This window comes from Oncorhynchus clarkii, chromosome 6 (genome assembly GCF_045791955.1).
Source record: "Oncorhynchus clarkii lewisi isolate Uvic-CL-2024 chromosome 6, UVic_Ocla_1.0, whole genome shotgun sequence".
Lineage (NCBI taxonomy): Eukaryota > Metazoa > Chordata > Actinopteri > Salmoniformes > Salmonidae > Oncorhynchus > Oncorhynchus clarkii.
The window spans coordinates 31144179-31161434 of NC_092152.1; the positions used below are offsets into that span (position 1 = coordinate 31144179).

At 43.3% G+C, this 17256-nt stretch overlaps 1 protein-coding gene across 1 annotated transcript in view; it reads right to left on the reverse strand.

Annotated features, from left to right (window-relative positions):
- Window positions 1-17256, reverse strand: part of LOC139412351 (dynein axonemal heavy chain 10) — a 58333-nt gene that overhangs the window by 38141 nt on the left and 2936 nt on the right. Inside the window, exons 3-25 of the mRNA XM_071159173.1 lie at window positions 11973-12077; window positions 11674-11810; window positions 11328-11436; window positions 11074-11189; window positions 10634-10856; window positions 10259-10416; window positions 9867-10097; window positions 9472-9662; window positions 9081-9279; window positions 8680-8874; window positions 8393-8563; window positions 7974-8150; window positions 7644-7784; window positions 7125-7342; window positions 6866-7017; window positions 6580-6744; window positions 6242-6449; window positions 5933-6089; window positions 5353-5832; window positions 3353-3511; window positions 3092-3208; window positions 2873-2975; window positions 2603-2781 (exon numbers count right to left, since the gene is read on the reverse strand). Coding sequence (XP_071015274.1) covers window positions 2603-2781; window positions 2873-2975; window positions 3092-3208; window positions 3353-3511; window positions 5353-5832; window positions 5933-6089; window positions 6242-6449; window positions 6580-6744; window positions 6866-7017; window positions 7125-7342; window positions 7644-7784; window positions 7974-8150; window positions 8393-8563; window positions 8680-8874; window positions 9081-9279; window positions 9472-9662; window positions 9867-10097; window positions 10259-10416; window positions 10634-10856; window positions 11074-11189; window positions 11328-11436; window positions 11674-11810; window positions 11973-12077 — 4091 coding nt within the window. The remainder of the gene's footprint in view (window positions 1-2602; window positions 2782-2872; window positions 2976-3091; window positions 3209-3352; window positions 3512-5352; window positions 5833-5932; window positions 6090-6241; window positions 6450-6579; window positions 6745-6865; window positions 7018-7124; window positions 7343-7643; window positions 7785-7973; window positions 8151-8392; window positions 8564-8679; window positions 8875-9080; window positions 9280-9471; window positions 9663-9866; window positions 10098-10258; window positions 10417-10633; window positions 10857-11073; window positions 11190-11327; window positions 11437-11673; window positions 11811-11972; window positions 12078-17256) is intronic.

The window sequence follows — 17256 nt, forward strand, 5'->3', positions numbered from 1 at the left end:
ATGTAAGTGTAGCATACATGAGAACATACTAATGACAGCCAAGTGTCACTACATTGAGTTGATTTAAGATGCAATACTGTCACCTGTAGGATGATAACAAGAGTGCAAACTATTTCTACTGTACAGTCGTGGCCAAAAGTTTTGAGAATGACACAAATATTAATTTCCACAAAGTTTGCTGCTTCAGTGTCTTTAGATATTTTTGTCAGATGTTACTATGGAATACTGAAGTATAATTACAAACATTTCATAAGTGTCAAAGGCTTTTATTGACAATTACATGAAGTTGATGCAAAGAGTCAATATTTGCAGTGTTGACCCTTCTTTTTCAAGACCTCTGCAATCCGCCACTGGCATGCTGTCAATTAACTTCCCACATCCTGACTGATGGCAGCCCATTCTTGCATAATCAATGCTTGGAGTTTGTCAGAATTTGTGGGGTTTTGTTTGTCCACCCGCCTCTTGAGGATTGACCACAAGTTCTCAATGGGATTAAGGTCTGGGGAGTTTCCTGGTCATGGACCCAAAATATCGACGTTTTGTTCCCCAAGCCACTTAGCTATAACTTTTTCCTTATGGCAAGGTGCTCCCCCATACTGGAAAAGGTATTGTTCATCACCAAACTGTTCCTGGATGGTTGGGAGAAGTTGCTCTCTGAGGATATGTTGGTACCATTCTTTATTCATAGCTGTGTTCTTAGGCAAAATTGTGAGTGAGCCCACTCCCTTGGCTGAGAAGCAACCCCACACATGAATGGTGTCAGGATGCTTTACTGTTGGCATGACACAAGACTGATGGTAGCGCTCACCTTGTCTTCTCAGGACAAGCTTCTTTCCGGATGCTCTAAACAATCGGAAAGGGGATTCATCAGAGAAAATTACTTTACCCCAGTCCTCAGCAGTCCAATCCCTGTACCTTTTGCAGAATATCAGTCTGTCCCTGATGTTTTTCCTGGAGAGAAGTAGCTTTTTTGCTGCCCTTCTTGACACCAGGCCATCCTCCAAAAGTCTTCGCCTCACAATTGAACCGCTCTCCTTGAAGTTCTTGATGATCCGATAAATGGTTGATTTAAGTGCAATCTTACTGGCAGCAATATCCTTGCCTGTGAAGCCCTTTTTGTGCAAAGCAATGATGACGGCACGTGTTTCCTTGCAGGTAACCATGATTGACAGAGGAAGAACAATGATTTCAAGCACCACCCTCCTTTTGAAGCTTCCAGTCTGTTATTCGAACTCAATCAGCATGACAGAGTGATCTCCAGCCTTGTCCTCGTCAACACTCACACCTGTGTTAACGAGAGAATCACTGACATGATGTCAGCTGGTCCTTTTGTGGCAGGGCTGAAATGCAGTGGAAATGTTTTTTGGGGATTCAGTTCATTTGCATGGCAAACAGGGACTTTGCAATGAATTGCAATTTATCTGATCACTCTTCATAACATTCTGGACTATATGCAAATTGCCATCATACAAACTGAGACAGCAGACTTTGTGAAAATTAATATTTGTGTCATTCTCAAAACTTTTGGCCACAACTGTAGTTCTACTTTGGATCATCCTTCTCTAGTGAAATAACACTTAAGACAAAGCAGATGATTATAAAAATGCATGAAAATGTCGGCCTGCTTTCAGGCGTACACGTCCATGTAAGATATCCTATGCAATCAGATTTTTAGGCAATAGCAGTGTGTTTGTGTGCAAGGCTGAAATTTAATGAATGTCCCTTTTCAACACACTAACCCACAGGTGTCAAACTCATTCCACGGAGGGTCGAGTGTCTGCGAGTTTTCGCTCCACAATTGTACTTGATTGATGAATTAAGATCACTAATTAGTAAGGAACGACTGAAAAGATAAACCAAAAACCTGCAGACACTCGGCCCACAGTGGAATGAGTTTGACACCCATGCACGCACTAACCCAATAGGCTACATATAAATCTATATTTCAAAGGGGGCGGGGGACGACTATTCGTGAGATTCGAACTCTTGCCAAAATCTGGGACAATTACATGGACTAGGAACTTTACACAGACAGCAATTTGACAAGTCAGTCAAAGACACGTGATAGCCTAGTTGCTTTGATCAGAACGTGCTGTTGGACTGAGGTATGTTAAAGATGCTTCCATGAACAAGTGTTGGAACATGTCCAACTACGTCTAGGATTTTTATTGGCTGCAGAAGCTGTAAAATTTAAAATAAATAAAAAAGGGCTAACATGTGCCATGTTATCTGATGGGACCATCTACTATAGAGTACCACAGTATGAGTCATAATACCCATAAAACCTGGCAATGGTTCCAATCATTTTTCCACCATTCATTTTTCCCATATGGGATTTTAGAAACACTTACAATAACGTCTGTGATTTGTGTAGGCTTACCCTGGCGTGACGTTTTGATAACCGTGTAAATCACAAGGTGACTTTTATCAATATATTCGTCTTTATGTCACATGCAAGTAAATCAGCCATTTTAATTGGCTGATACACATTTTGTGCATGAGAACCTGTTTAACTTGAAATGCTTGCTTATGTTTGCAAGTTTGGCGCCATTGTGCTCTCTGCTACACAAACACACACTGTACTCAACCCACAAACTCGTACCTTCTGAGACTTGTAGATCTCGTAGATCTGTCGCAGGCCCTTCATCTCCTTCTGTACGTTTTGCAGCTCTGTGTACATGGTGATTGGCAGGTCAAAGAGCTTCTCTGCATTGGCCAACTCTTGACGTCCCGCCTCTATTTTGGCTAGTTCTGTCTCATAGGTCCCCATCACTGTCACTCCTACACAGAGAATGGGGAAAGACATTAAATCACCCAGTGAGCAGTGATAGGGCTGTTAGGACAGTCTGATGGGAAGGGGGTCAACACTTACCTTTCTCCAGGTTGTCTCCCACAGCTCCAGGTCCATGCATGTTGAAGCCATCTGCAAAGACGGTCAGCTCCTGCTTATACGTCTCAATCTGCTCCTTAGTAATCTGTGAGACAGGGGAGAGGGGATGTACATTTTGGGATGAGGATCGTAATGATAGATATAGGCGAGACTGTGATGGTAAAGTTAGTGTTGGTCGAGGTGTCATGGCGTCTGTCTCACCTCAGTGAAGGTCTTCTTGACCCGTCCTAGGCTGCGGTCCACCAGTCTGGATTCTTCAAACAGATCACTCCACAGGCGGCCGATACTAGCCGACAACTGCAGCTCCTCCTCCGTGGCCTGCAACACACACAGGGATCCACACTCAAACAGGGGACAGCAACACAATAAACTCAAAAGGGAAAACTATACTATAGGCTTATACTCAACAGACAAATAACGAAGAGACAATATACAGACACTCGAGTAATGTATGTTCCTCACCTCTACTTTGTACATGCCCAGGGTCCTGTATCTCTCCTGGATGTCAGTGAACCTCATTTCCACAGCCAGAGACATGTCCCTGATGTCTGAGATGGTGCCCAGGACAAACTTCAGGTCCTCCAGGGTGTTTGGGCTCCTCTTCAGGTTCTCAGACAGTTGCTATTCAACAATACAATCATACACAAACATAAGAGGTTGCTTAATAAGGAATAGAGAATAGCCGCAATTCATAGTATGATGCATTTCTTTTTTATTTAACCTTTATTTTATCAGGGCGTCATACTGAGACCAAGGTCTCTTTTACCGATGAGCCCTAAATTACAGAAATGACAGAAAATACACACATCAAAATATAAATACAGGGCTGTGAAAAGTATTTGTCCCCTTTCAGATGTTCTCTATTTTTGCATATTTTTTATACTGAATGTTATCAGATCTTCAACCAAAACCTAATATTAGATAAACGGAACTTGAGTTGACATTTTTTTTTTTTATGGATACTTACTTTATTTATTTAAAAGTTATGTAACTCCCAATTCCCCTGTGCGAAAAAGTAATTGCCCCCTTACACTCAATAACGAGTTGTGCCACCTTTAGTTGCAATGACTGCAACCAAATGCTTCCTGCAGATATTGATCAGTCTCACATTGCTGTGGAGGAATTTTGGCCCGATCTTGCATGCAGAACTGCCTTAACTCAGCAACATTTGTTGGTTTTCAAGCAGGAACTGCTCGTTTCAAGTCCTGCCACAACATCTCAATTGGGATTAGGTCTGGACTTTGACTAGGCCATTCCAAAATGTATTTTTTTTGTTGCTTTCAGACATTTTCATGTGGACTTGATTGTGTGTTTTGGATCATTGTCTTGCTGCATGACCCAGCTGTGCTTTAGCTCACAGACAGATGGCCTGACATTTTCCTGTAGAATTCTCTGATACAAAGCACAATTCATGGTTCCTTCTATTAAGACAAGTTGTCCAGGTCACGAGGCAGCAAAGCATCCTCAAACCATCACACTACCACCACCATGCTTGACAGTTGGTATAAGGTTCTTACCGTTGAATACAGTGTTTGGTTTTCGCCAGGAATAATGGGACCCATGTCGTCCAAAAAGTTATACTTTTGACTCATCTGTCTTCCAAGAGTCTTGATGATCATCCAGATGTTTCCAGGTGCTTTTTGGCCAACTTTCGTTAACTTTTTGGACGAGATGTGTCCAATTATGTCTGGCGAAAACCAAACACTGCATTCAACAGTAAGAACCTTATACCAATGGTCAAGCATGGTGGTGGTAGTGTGATGTTAAGGAGGATGCTTTGCTGCCTTGGGACCTGGACAACTTGTCTTAATAGAAGGAACCATGAATTGTGCTTTGTATCAGAGAAATCTACAGGAAAATGTCAGGCCATCTGTCCGTGAGCTGAAACTGAAGCGCAACTGGGTCATGCAGCAAGACAATGATCCAAAACACACAATCAAGTTTACATGAAAATGGTTAAAAAGCAACACATTTGAAGTTTTGTAATGGCCTAGTCAAAGTTCAGACCTAATCCCAATTGGGATGTTGTGTCAGGACTTAAAATAAGCAGTTCATGCATGAAAACCAACAAATGTCGCTGAGTTAAAGCAGTTCTGCATGCAAGAGTGGGCCAACATTCCTCCACAGCAATGTGAGACTGATCAATATCTGTAGGAAGCATTTGGTTGCAGTCAAAAGTCAAAAGTTTAGTAATGATGTTAAGTACAGTGGCAGTTTTTGTAAAAGGGCTTTATAAATGAAAACAGAGCAATGTTTCAACCTACGTGACATCAAAGAGAGATCCAACCAACTTTCTGGTAGTGATGAGTAATACAACTGTCTGCCGTAAAAAAGTGCAGTGCGCTATGATAAACTGCATCTAACAGCTTTAATGAAGTGGCAGCTGCGTTCATATACAGTAGATGATGTCGCCATAGTCTAGGACCGATAGGAACATTGACTGAATAATAAGTATGCAGTACCAGTAGCTCATCCCGCAGGTTGAACAGGTCCTCTCGGGCTGACTCGTTGAGCAGTCTGCCCAGAGAGTTGACCCAGGCCTGAGCGTTCTCCTGCACGGTGCGGGCCAGAGGCTCCAGGTTCAGCCTCATGATGTGCTCATCCTTTACCAGTGGCTGCAGTGCCACCTCTACGCTAACCCGGGCATAGAACTGCAGCTTCTCGTCATACATGACATAGGAGGGCCTCTTTGCAGCAAACTTCTCCATGACAATGGCCTTATCCAGCTTCCAGAGGGGCCGGTAGCGCTTCCAGCGATTGAGGTAGCGTCCCACGGCGCTGAGGAGGCGCTGGATATTCTGGGAGACGGCCATGGCCCTTTCATTGACCTGGGGGTGCTGACACACCTCGCTGTAGAAACTGAACACCACCGACTCACCCTCTCCATCAACACGCTGAGGGGGACACTCTATACAGGTGCCATGCATCCAGCGCACAAACCGCTAGTGGGGGAAGAGAGTCACACCAGTCATACACTACACAGGGATATCTTCTTATATGTTGGTAAACAGGTATGGGGAGGGGAAGGGTGTTGTGTCCTACCTTGGTGCTCTCTACACAGTCTCTGACACACTGCATGATGAGCTTGTACACCTCACTGTTTTTGGGGTGCAGCACAATCTCAGGGGCAGACAAGATGGTTTCAATTTGGAAAAGTGGGGTGTTGCCCATCATGGCCATGTTAAAAGTCTGGATGTTCCTACAAGAGAGAACAGAGATAATGCACTGTTATGTCCACACCTTTCATCTCAAATTATGAAACATTACCAATTTTTCCATAGCTTACAATACCACAATGTGTATTTCCCTGTACTTAAAGCCACCTGGAAAGAGGTATGCTAAATGTCCCACCAGAGCACCATCTTGGTGAGGGAGTCGAAGACCTTGCGTTCCCAGTAGGTGTAGTACTGGCCCATGCGCTTGGCTTTGCCACTGTTGGTCTGCATGATCAGACTCTCCATCTTGGTGAGCAGGGGGCCAATGGCTGTGTACTTCCTACTCAGGAGATTCAAATCCTTCGCCCTCTCTCGCTCGATCAGCTCACAGAACTCTTTCACTCCTAAAACCACAGTTATAGTGAGGGAGGGCTAAAATACTGAAAATGCCAGTTTATCAGACTCTCGTTCCCACTTGATGTGATATTTTAGCTTACCCAATGTCATTCTAAATAGTATTGACATTCTGTTTACCTGGAAGGTCATCAGATTTGTCTGGGGCTGGAAATTTGAATAAGTTGACTGTCTCAATGGACTGCAACTTGGCATCAATGTCCCTCTCATTCTTCTGAATTTGATTGACCAGCGACTCAAACTTAGACGCAGCCTGGGTGCCTCGGTTGATGAACTCAGAGATGCCTTAAACCAGAAAGGACAGATACCTCTGAGTATTGTGACGTTTACTCACATTGGGGAACGAAAAACAATGAAAACTTCAAACGCACATTTATTTCATTATATCAGAGCAGAGCGTATGTACCCAGGGCGTTCCAGTTGAGCCTCTTGTATCCTGAGCGCATCACCCTCCTCAGCTCCTGGATCTGCTCGGCCAGTAGGAAGAACTCTGCATCGTTCAGACAGTCCATCAGAGAGTGGTAGCGGTTCACCAGGTTCTTCAACCCATCCACATATCTAGTAGAACAGTGTTAAAGCAGGTTAAGACAACTGTGATGAGTACACCAACTGGTTTAGCTGTTTCCATCTGTTGCCACTCGGTGTTGGTTGTGTGGAAATATCACCTGAGGAATTTGTCCTCCTGCAGAGCCACATTACGGGCAAGCTCAGGCACAGAGTAGCCCAATTGTTCCAAGTACTTGGTCTCTGAAATGATCTCCTTCAGCTCCGGGGCAAAATTCATCATGTAACGCACCCCTCTCTCCATGTCACGCTCAGTTGCTGGGCCAGTCTGAGAAAGAAAGAAAGTATGCGTCCTACCTTGGTGCTCTCTACACAGTCTCTGACACACTGCATGATGAGCTTGTACACCTCACTGTTTTTGGGGTGCAGCACAATCTCAGGGGCAGACAAGATGGTTTCAATTTGGAAAAGTGGGGTGTTGCCCATCATGGCCAGATGAGAAAACATAAGGGACATATCACCCAAGAGACAATGTTAAGGGACTTCACAAGATGTTTACAGGATAGACTTGTTCATAAAAGCCTTGCTAGTGAGGAAAGGTGTATTTCATCCTAGGCCCAGCCGCCCGGTGATGCATTACTATGTACCATGTCTAGAGGGGGCTGTTCTCCAGTGATGACCCCTGAGCTGTTGACCATGACCAGCAGGGTCCTCTTCATCAGCAGGGGCAGGCTTTGTTCTGTCTCGTCACGCCAGCGCTCATACTTCTTCTGCTCATACTCCTTCATACGGATCCCCACTTCCAGGTACTTGGCCTTGGCCTAAGGAGAAGAAGATGGTGCTGTAAAAAAACTGTTTCAGACAAAGGTTTTTATCCCAAATGGCACCCTATTCCCTATGTAGTGCATTACTTTTGACCAGGGAATAGGTTTCCATTTTGGAGACATACATGTGATGTACAACATGGAGCAATTACTCTGATTAGTTAGTTAGTTGCTCAGTGCTCTCACCGCTTTGCCAGGCTCACTCTCCAGCATATCTGTGACCTCCAGGAAGCGGATGATGGTGTGTTTGATGTGGTGGAAGAGAGAACGCTCCCAGTAGATGGCTCCAGCCACCGGGGGTTGGTTCTTATTCAGAGGAGGGTTGTCCTTGCACTTCACAAATATCCCGTTGATTATGTCCACCTATCCCACAACACACAACAGTGACCAAGCTTTCCTAAAGCTCACACCATTACCATGACTCCATCCAGATGCCACATTGTGTATAATAATTAGATGATTTCAGTGCGAGTACCTTTTGAACTCTACAAATTATATGAAAAATATACAATTATATATTATAAGCCTGTGGCTTATGTCAAGACCAATCCAATCAACACATTTGTGTTCTTTTCTGTTCTTTTGATGTCCGTTTCCTAAGGTACCTCTTTGCAGTACTGGGCCAGGATGTCGTTGAACTTCATCATCATCTGGTTGTTGATGGCCTCTCTGGAGCGGATGTGTTTGAACTTCAGAAGCATGTCGAAGGCTGCCGACGCAGAGCGCAGCGTCTTGAAGGACTGGTCAATGAAGTTGATGGCCTCTCCTTCGATAGCCTGGGTAGACAAACAAGGTGAGAGGAGTGAATCATGGCTTGATGATGAATGAATGAATGAATGAATGAATGAATGTGGATTCCAAAATTGCTACCAGGATGTCCTGCTGCTCCCACCTGAACCTTGGCCTTGAAGTCCTGCATGACCATCTTCCAACTGCCCATCTTGCGGATGTTGAAGGGGTCGAAGCTGAGCTCCTCGATGGGCACCACCAGGCTGTCTACCCAGCGCAGCACATCGTCAATACGCTTAGGATCCCCCGTCACTGCCTTCAGTTCTGGACCGAAGATGTTATAGAACTCTTCCAAGATCTGCAAAAGTATGTTCCTATTGTGTTTAGCTAGAAGTGAATGCCTTACAATTGGTTTTCATAAAGTGTTGAGCATTCATAGAACGCATGGGAAAACAGGGTGTGGGTTATTCTTTGAATAAATAAAGGATATGCATGTGATCGGTCTGTTTAAGGTTAGATTGAGAGGATGTTGAGGTGTTTGTCACTCAGGCAGGTTGAACTGACCTGCAGGATTTTGTACAGGTCCTGGCAGATGGAGGCCATATAGTCGGTCTTCTCAAACAGCTTTTTGCGGTCAAACTCCCAGCGTGGGTCTCTACCTGATGTTTCAATCCTGGCCCGCACCTCAAAGTAACAAGCCTTCCACTGGTCCAGCACCTGTTTTCCATCCTGAGCTTTGGCCTTCGCTACCTCCCTCTTGTCTCTGTCCATTACAAAGAATATAAGATTCAAGCAAAGACAGCGACATACAGTACATGTCATTGTAAAGAGAGGATGAGAAAACATGACTTTCGTATAAAAACCTTTTGGGTTATGGATTGCAGTTAGGATTTCAAAACTAAGTGTGGAGTTAGTTGAAGTCATGAGAAGAGGTAAGAGGACAGGGTTAACTCACTTGAAGAGCATGCGGACATTGACGACACGAGCCACACGCTCAGACAGCTCCCAGGCAATGCGCTCCATGAGGGGCACCATGCGTTCGTCCTTGTTGTAGTGGCTGGAGATTATCCACACCATGCGCAGGCCGTTCATCATCAGAGGGATGGTGTCCAGGATCACACCAAAGTCTGCCCCCGTGGCCAGGTTCTGGGATACACAAGACAAATGCTAAGTCAGGGCATGGAGAAGAGCTTACAATTTGGCCTCAAGGATATAAGGACGACATATCAAAATAACTTATTCCATCTTTCAGCAGCAGAATAGTCAGACCTACATCTTTCAATTATACATAGAATGTTTCTGCCATAATGTGAGGTTTGGGGAGAACAGGGTCTCTTTTTCTATGCCCACCTTGAAGTGTCGCTCCAGTGTGCTGAGGAAGCGTACATTCTCCACAGACTCCACATGGAGCTTGCTGAGCTCGGTCACTGTCAGGTCCAGGTTCTGGACAGTGACCGGGTCAGCTTTGGTCATCACCTCCAGGATCTTCTTCACCACAGGCAGTTTGAGCTGCTCACTCAGAGCACTCAGAATGGCTGTTCGCTCCCGCCAGAAATCTATCTCTGCCATGGGGCCTGGCACCTGGGAATAGGAATGAGTGTAAAACAACAAGAAATAGTAGTAATCAGACATTTTTACTTAAAAAAACAACAACAATTTTACTCATTTATTTTCATTTTGAATCATAAAAGCTCTGCATACATGAAATGTATGGGCCCAGTAGCCTATTCCCTCTCTCTCACCTGTGGTTTCTTCTTCTGCTGCTCCTCAATGACGATGGTGATCTGAGTCTGCCAGTTCATCACACACTGCTCCAGCTTTTCCACCACCTCTGGAGTGGCCAGCAGCGCATCCACCTCTGGCTCCAGGTCCAACTCAGGGATGTGCAGCTTAATCTCACCTGAAATGGAGAGGCCACAGCATCATCATTTACCACATAAACCTTCAGATACTGTTTAAAACACCAGAGAAAGCGGTGCACTTGTTACATGACGCATGCATGCATTTACAGAGAGCATGGTAGCTGCTGAACTAAGTCCTGACCATGTTGATGGTTGGGTCCTGTCTGGGAGGAGGGACTATTTGATGGTATGATATACAAACACAGACACACACACCTTCCAGCTGCTGGAGAGTCCTTTCGATGTGACCCAGGAACTTGTGAGTGCTGTTAAGTAACTCATCACGAATCATAAGTACCCCACGAGACTCCACAGGCCTCTCATCCTTGTCCCCCTTCCCATCACCAGTTGCCTCCTTATCCTGGGAGGCAGCTGCCCCCTGCTGGTAGCCTCCATCAGTCAGCTTCAGCTGGTTGACAGACAGCATTGGAATGTACACCTGAAATCACCAAGAAACAGTAGGGTAACGATGGCTTGAGACTTAAAGGGCTCATCTGAAACAACTAAGAACAGAACGCAGTAAGCTTTAATGTGCCACATGCAAAGAAGAGTGCATATTATACATGAGTCATAAACATGAATATCCTATCTAACTTGTTCATCAAGTTTGAAGATTTTGTCTCAAGTAGAGTATGAATCCCTTGTCTATTACACACGTGGTTGAGCATGTCCTTCAGCATCAGTAGGGAGTGTCCATTCAGCATGCCAATCTCCAACAGTTTGGGCATCAGATTGTTGGCCTCATTCACGTCAATAGGCTCAATGATGGTTTCTAAAAACAGAAGAAAAATATATAAATGAAACATTAAATAGGTTTGTCTTGAATGCTTTCTCTGTGACAAATTAGGGACACACGAATAATAACACAGTGAGTAGACCGGTCTTCCTTCGGTTCCCTTCTCTCACCCACCTTTAGTGTTCCTGAGAAAGTAGAGGATGTTGGATTTCATGAACCTCTCTGGGACATGATTTACTGCTACATGCAGCTCCATGTGGTACACGACTCGAACCTCAATCCTCTGTGAAAAGAACAGAAAATCAAACAGATAACAAGATAGATGTGCTTCCATCTCACTCAACTAATATGACCTTCACTTCATGTCCAATACACAGATCATATAATTTGACCAGATTCCAGATTCTTGTTATAGCCTAGCCCTCAAAAACAAGACTACTATTAAGTGCTATGTATTTTATAACACCTTGAATAATGTTTGAAAGGGAGGCTGTAGTCCCACACAGAGGGTAAATCTTACAGTGAAGGGAGGCTCATCTTCTGAGTCAGATGTGCCCTCAGTTTCATGGGCCTGGGAGTCATCTGCAGGGTGTGTAGACTCTGTCTTTGGGGTATCTGACATACGTGAGGCCTCTGAGTCTCTCCTCTTTTTCTTTTCTGTGGCCATACAGAAACAAGTGTCAATATAAGCAATGACAGTAAAAGCTTGTATCCAATAATAGGAGGGGAAAAGATAGGTCTACTGTATGTATTACGTGTATCACTACACCACAACCAGTCACATTGTATCTAAGCAGATACTACACTAGTAGTACTGACTATCTCCAGGGGACTTGTCTCTCTCAGAAGCAGGTGTGTCACAGGAGGGTTTGGATGACTCTACCAGGCTGCCTTCATCCTCATTCTCAGCTAGTTCCGAGGGACCTTTAATCAGAAAACAGAGGTAGAAAGTATTTTAATGTTACACAAAATAGTAATTACTAGCTGAACAATTGAAAACATTGTTTGCTGTCACAGTCACTCTTGGTCATGTAGCTAGGTTTAAATCAGAAACCTCTGTTGTTGGTTAGCAAATGTAGCTAACGTAGCTAGCTAGGCTGCTTGGGCCTGCTTTGCTAGCAGAAGTATCACAGGTCTTTTCTCATTTGGGCAAAAGTCCATATTCTACCCTCTCTCCTCCGTGACCCGGAAACTGATAAGTGGCAGAGGAGATGTCAATTAGTTAGAAGGTGAACGGAAGAGTGTATCCTACCAGTCTTGAAATCTGCCACACCATATTTGCCATGTCTTTAACCAAAGCCTAAAGGAGTGTGTACGTCCACAGGCGTGGAAGGAAGCTAAAGTAATTGCACTACCTAAAAATAGTAAAGCACCCTTTGGTGGATCTAACAGCCGCCCAATCAGTTTGCTGCCTGTTCTTAGTAAACCGATGGAGAGAATTGTGTTTGAACAAATACAATGCTATTTTTTAAAGAACAAGTTAACTACTGACTTTCAGCATGCATATAGGGAAGGGCACTCGACTTGTACTGCACTGACTCAGATGATTGGCTAAAATAAATGGATAATAAGATGGTAGTTGGAGCTCTATTGTTAGATTTCAATGCAGCCTCTGATGTTATTGATCATAATTTGTTTTTGAAAAAACTAACTTGTTATGGCTTTACATCACCTGCTATCACATGGTTGGAGAGTTGCTTATCCAATATAACTCAGATAGTAATATTCAATGGAAGCTTCTCTAACATCAGATATGTACAGTGTGGTATCCCTCAGGGCAGTTTCCTTGGGCAATTACGCATCTCTATTTTTAGAAATGATTTGCCACTTGTCTTACAAGAAGCTAAAATGACTATGTATGCTGATGATTGCACACTACACATCAGCACCTACATCCGGTGAGCGCACTGAGACCCTTAGCAAGGTGTTACAGTCAGTGTCAGAATGGGTAATTAACAATAAACTGGACTTAAATACATCTAAAAACCAAAAGCATTGTATTTGGTTCAAAGCATTCTCTTAGACATCACCTGGATTTGTGCATAAAGGGTGTAACCACTGAACAAGTTGAAGAAGCTGAACTCCTAGGAGCAACATTGGATGGTCAGTGATCATGGTCAAGTCATATTGACAAAGTTGTTGTGAAGATGGGGAGAGGTATGTCTGTTATAAAAAGCTATTCTGCGTTTATGACACAAAGATCAACTGTACTAGTTGTTCAGGCTCTGATCTTGTCCCATCTTGATTGCTGCCTGGTAATATGGTCAGGTAAAGCAAAGAAAGACCTAGCAAATCTGCAGCTGGATCAAAACAAAGCAGCACTCCTTAACCTTAACTGCACACACAGAACTAACATCAACAACACGCATGATAGTCTTTCACTGTTGAGGAGAAATGTACTACTTCTCTTCTAGTCTTTTTAAGAAACATGCATGTATTAAAAATGGCTAACCACTTGTATAATACATTTGCATACACTTCAAACAGACATACAGTGGCAAGAAAAAGTATGTGAACCATTTGGAATTACCTGGAGTTCTGCATAAATTTCACATAAGATTTGATCTGATCTTCATCTAAGTCACAACAATAGACAAACTCAGTGTGCTTAAACTAATAACACACACATTATTGCATTTCTCTTCTATATTGAATACATCATGTAAACATTCACAGTGTAGGTTGGAAAAAGTATGTGAATCCCTAGGCTAATGACTTCTCCAAATGCTCATTGGAGTCAGGAGTCAACTAAATTGGAGTCGAATCAAGGAGATGAGATTGGAGATTTTGGTTAGAGCTGCACTGCCCCACAAAATTTGAGTTTGTTATTCACAGAAGCATTACCTGATGTGAACCATGCCTCGAACAAAAGAGAACTCAGAAGGCCTAAGATTAAGAATGGTTGCCTTGCATAAAGCTGGAAAGGGTTACCAAAGTATCTCTAAAAGAAAGTCCACGGTAAGACAAATTGTCTATACATTTAGAAATTTCAGCACTGGTGCTACTCTCCCTAGGAGTGGCTGTCCTGCAAAGATGACTGCAAGAGCACAGCGCAGAATGCTCAATGAGGTTAAGAAGAATCCTAGTGTCAGCTAAAGACTTACAGAAGTCTCTGGAAGATGCTAACATCTCTGTCAACAAGTCTACAATACATAAAACAATAAACAAGAATGGTGTTCATGGGAGGACACCACAGAAGAAGCCACTGCTGTCAAAAAACAACAACATTGCTGCACGTCTGAAGTTCGCAAAAGAGCACCTGGATGTTCCACAGCACTTCTGGCAAAATATTCTGTGGACAGATTACACTAAAGTTGAGTTGTTTGCAAGGAACACACAACACTATGTGTGGAGAAAAAAAGGCACAGTACACCAACATCAAAACCTCATCACAACTGTAAAGTATGGTGGAGGGAGCATCATGATTTGGGGCTGATTTGCTGCCTCAGGGCCTGGACAGCTTGCTATTATCAACGGAAAAATGAATTCCCAAGTTTATCAAGACATTTTGCAGGAGAATGTAAGGCTATCCGTCCGCCAATTGAAGCTCAACAGACGTTAGGTGATGCAACTGGACAACAACCCAAAAGACAGAAGTAAATCAACAACATAATGGCTTGAACAGAAGAAAATATGCCCTCTGGAGTGGCCATGTCAGTCCTGACCTCAACCCGATTGAGATGCTGTGGCATGACCTCAAGAGAGCGGTTCACACCGGACATCCCAAGAATATTGTGGAACTGAAACAGTTTTGTAAAGAGGAATGGCCCAAAATTCCTCCTGACCGATGTGCAGGTCTGATCCGCAACAACAGAAAACGTTTGGTTGAGGTTATTGCTACCAAAGGAGGATCAACCTATTATTAAATCCAAGGGTTCACATACTTTTTCTAACCTGCACTGTGAATGTTTACACGGTGTGTTCAATAAAGACATGAATTATAAAAATATATATATTTGTTTGTGTGTTATTAGTTTAAGCAGACTGTGTTTGTCTATTGTTGTGACTTAGACGAAGATCAGATCAAATTTTATGACCAATTTATGCAGAAATCCAGGTAATTCTACAGGGTTCACATACTTTTTATTTCCACTGTACATACCCCACCAGGCACGCCACTATGGGTTTCTTCACGGTACCCAAACCAAAGACAGATTTAATGCGTAACTCAGTTATATACGGTATAGAGCCATGTCATCATGGAATGGTCCGTCACCAGAGGTTACTCAGGCAAAAAACAAGTTCAGCTTTAATTAAAAACTCTCAAACTCTCAAAACGAGTGAAGAAGATAGACTAGACCAGAACATTTGACAATCTGCAGCTGTGCATGTAAAGGGATCTAGAACTTGACTATCTACTCGAGAAAGAAAGTGAATGAGCGTTGATTCATGTGCAAAGTATTACTATTCCTTTTAGCGTAGGTTCCAAATGTATCCAAGTGTTGTCTCCCTTTGTCTCTCTTCTCTTTACCTACTCCTCCCTCTCCATATGTGTAACAAGTCAGTCCACAAAGGACTTTTATCTCATGTAAGTGTGTATGTCTATTCTGTGTTATTTAGTTAGTTAGTAAATAAATTATGTCAATTTGTGTAGTGCTGAAAATTCAGAAAGGCTGGGGTTCTTGCAGATCCAAGGATTATGCGACATTCAGAATGAGACTGATATCGATAAATAATTTATATATATATATATATATATATATATTTATATATATACACAGTGGACAGTGGGGCAAAAAAGTATTTAGTCAGCCACCAATTGTGCAAGTTCTCCCACTTAAAAAGATGAGAGAGGCCTGTAATTTTCATCATAGGTACACTTCACCTATGACAAATAAAATGAGGATCCAGAAAATCACATTGTAGGATTTTTAATTTATTTATTTGCAAATTATGGAGGAAAATAAGTATTTGGTCACCTACAAACAAGCAAGATTTCTGGCTCTCACAGACGTGTAACTTCTTCTTTAAGAGACTCCTCTGTCCTCCACTCGTTACCTGTATTAATGGCACCTGTTTGAACTTGTTATCAGTATAAAAGACACCTGTCCACAACCTCAAACAGTCACACTCCAAACTACACTATGGCCAAGACCAAAGAGCTGTCAAAGGACACCAGAAACAAAATTGTAGACCTGCACCGGGCTGGGAAGACTGAATCTGCAATAGGTAAGCAGCTTGGTTTGAAGAAATCAACTGTGGGAGCAATTATTAGGAAATGGAAGACATACAAGACCACTGATAATCTCCCTCGATCTCACCCCGTGGGTTCAAAATGATCACAAGAACAGTGACCAAAAATCCCAGAACCACACGGGGGGACCTAGTGAATGACCTGCAGAGAGCTGGGACCAAAGTAACAAAGCCTACCATCCGTAACACACTACGCCGCCAGGGACTCAAATCCTGCAGTGCCAGACGTGTCCCCCTGCTTAAGCCAGTACATGTCCAGACCCGTCTGAAGTTTGCTAGAGAGCATTTGGATGATCCAGAAGAAGATTGGGAGAATGTCATATGGTCAGATGAAACCAAAATATAACTTTTTGGTAAAAACTTAACTCGTCGTGTTTGGAGGACAAAGAATGCTGAGTTGCATCCAAAGAACACCATACCTACTGTGAAGCATGGGGGTGGAAACATCATGCTTTGGGGCTGTTTTTCTGCAAAGGGACCAGGACGACTGATCCGTGTAAAGGAAAGAATGAATGGGGCCATGTATCGTGAGATTTTGAGTGAAAACCTCCTTCCATCAGCAAGGGCATTGAAGATGAAACGTGGCTGGGTCTTTCAGCATGACAATGATCCCAAACACACCACCCGGGCAACGAAGTAGTGGCTTCGTAAGATGCATTTCAAGGTCCTGGAGTGGCCTAGCCAGTCTCCAGATCTCAACCCCATAGAAAATCTTTGGAGGGAGTTGAAAGTCCGTGTTGCCCAGCAACAGCCCCAAAACATCACTGCTCTAGAGGAGATCTGCATGGAGGAATGGGCCAAAATACCAGCAACAGCGTGGGAAAACCTTGTGAAGACTTACAGAAAACATTTGACCTCTGTCATTGCCAACAAAGGGTATATAACAAAGTATTGAGATAAACTTTTTTTT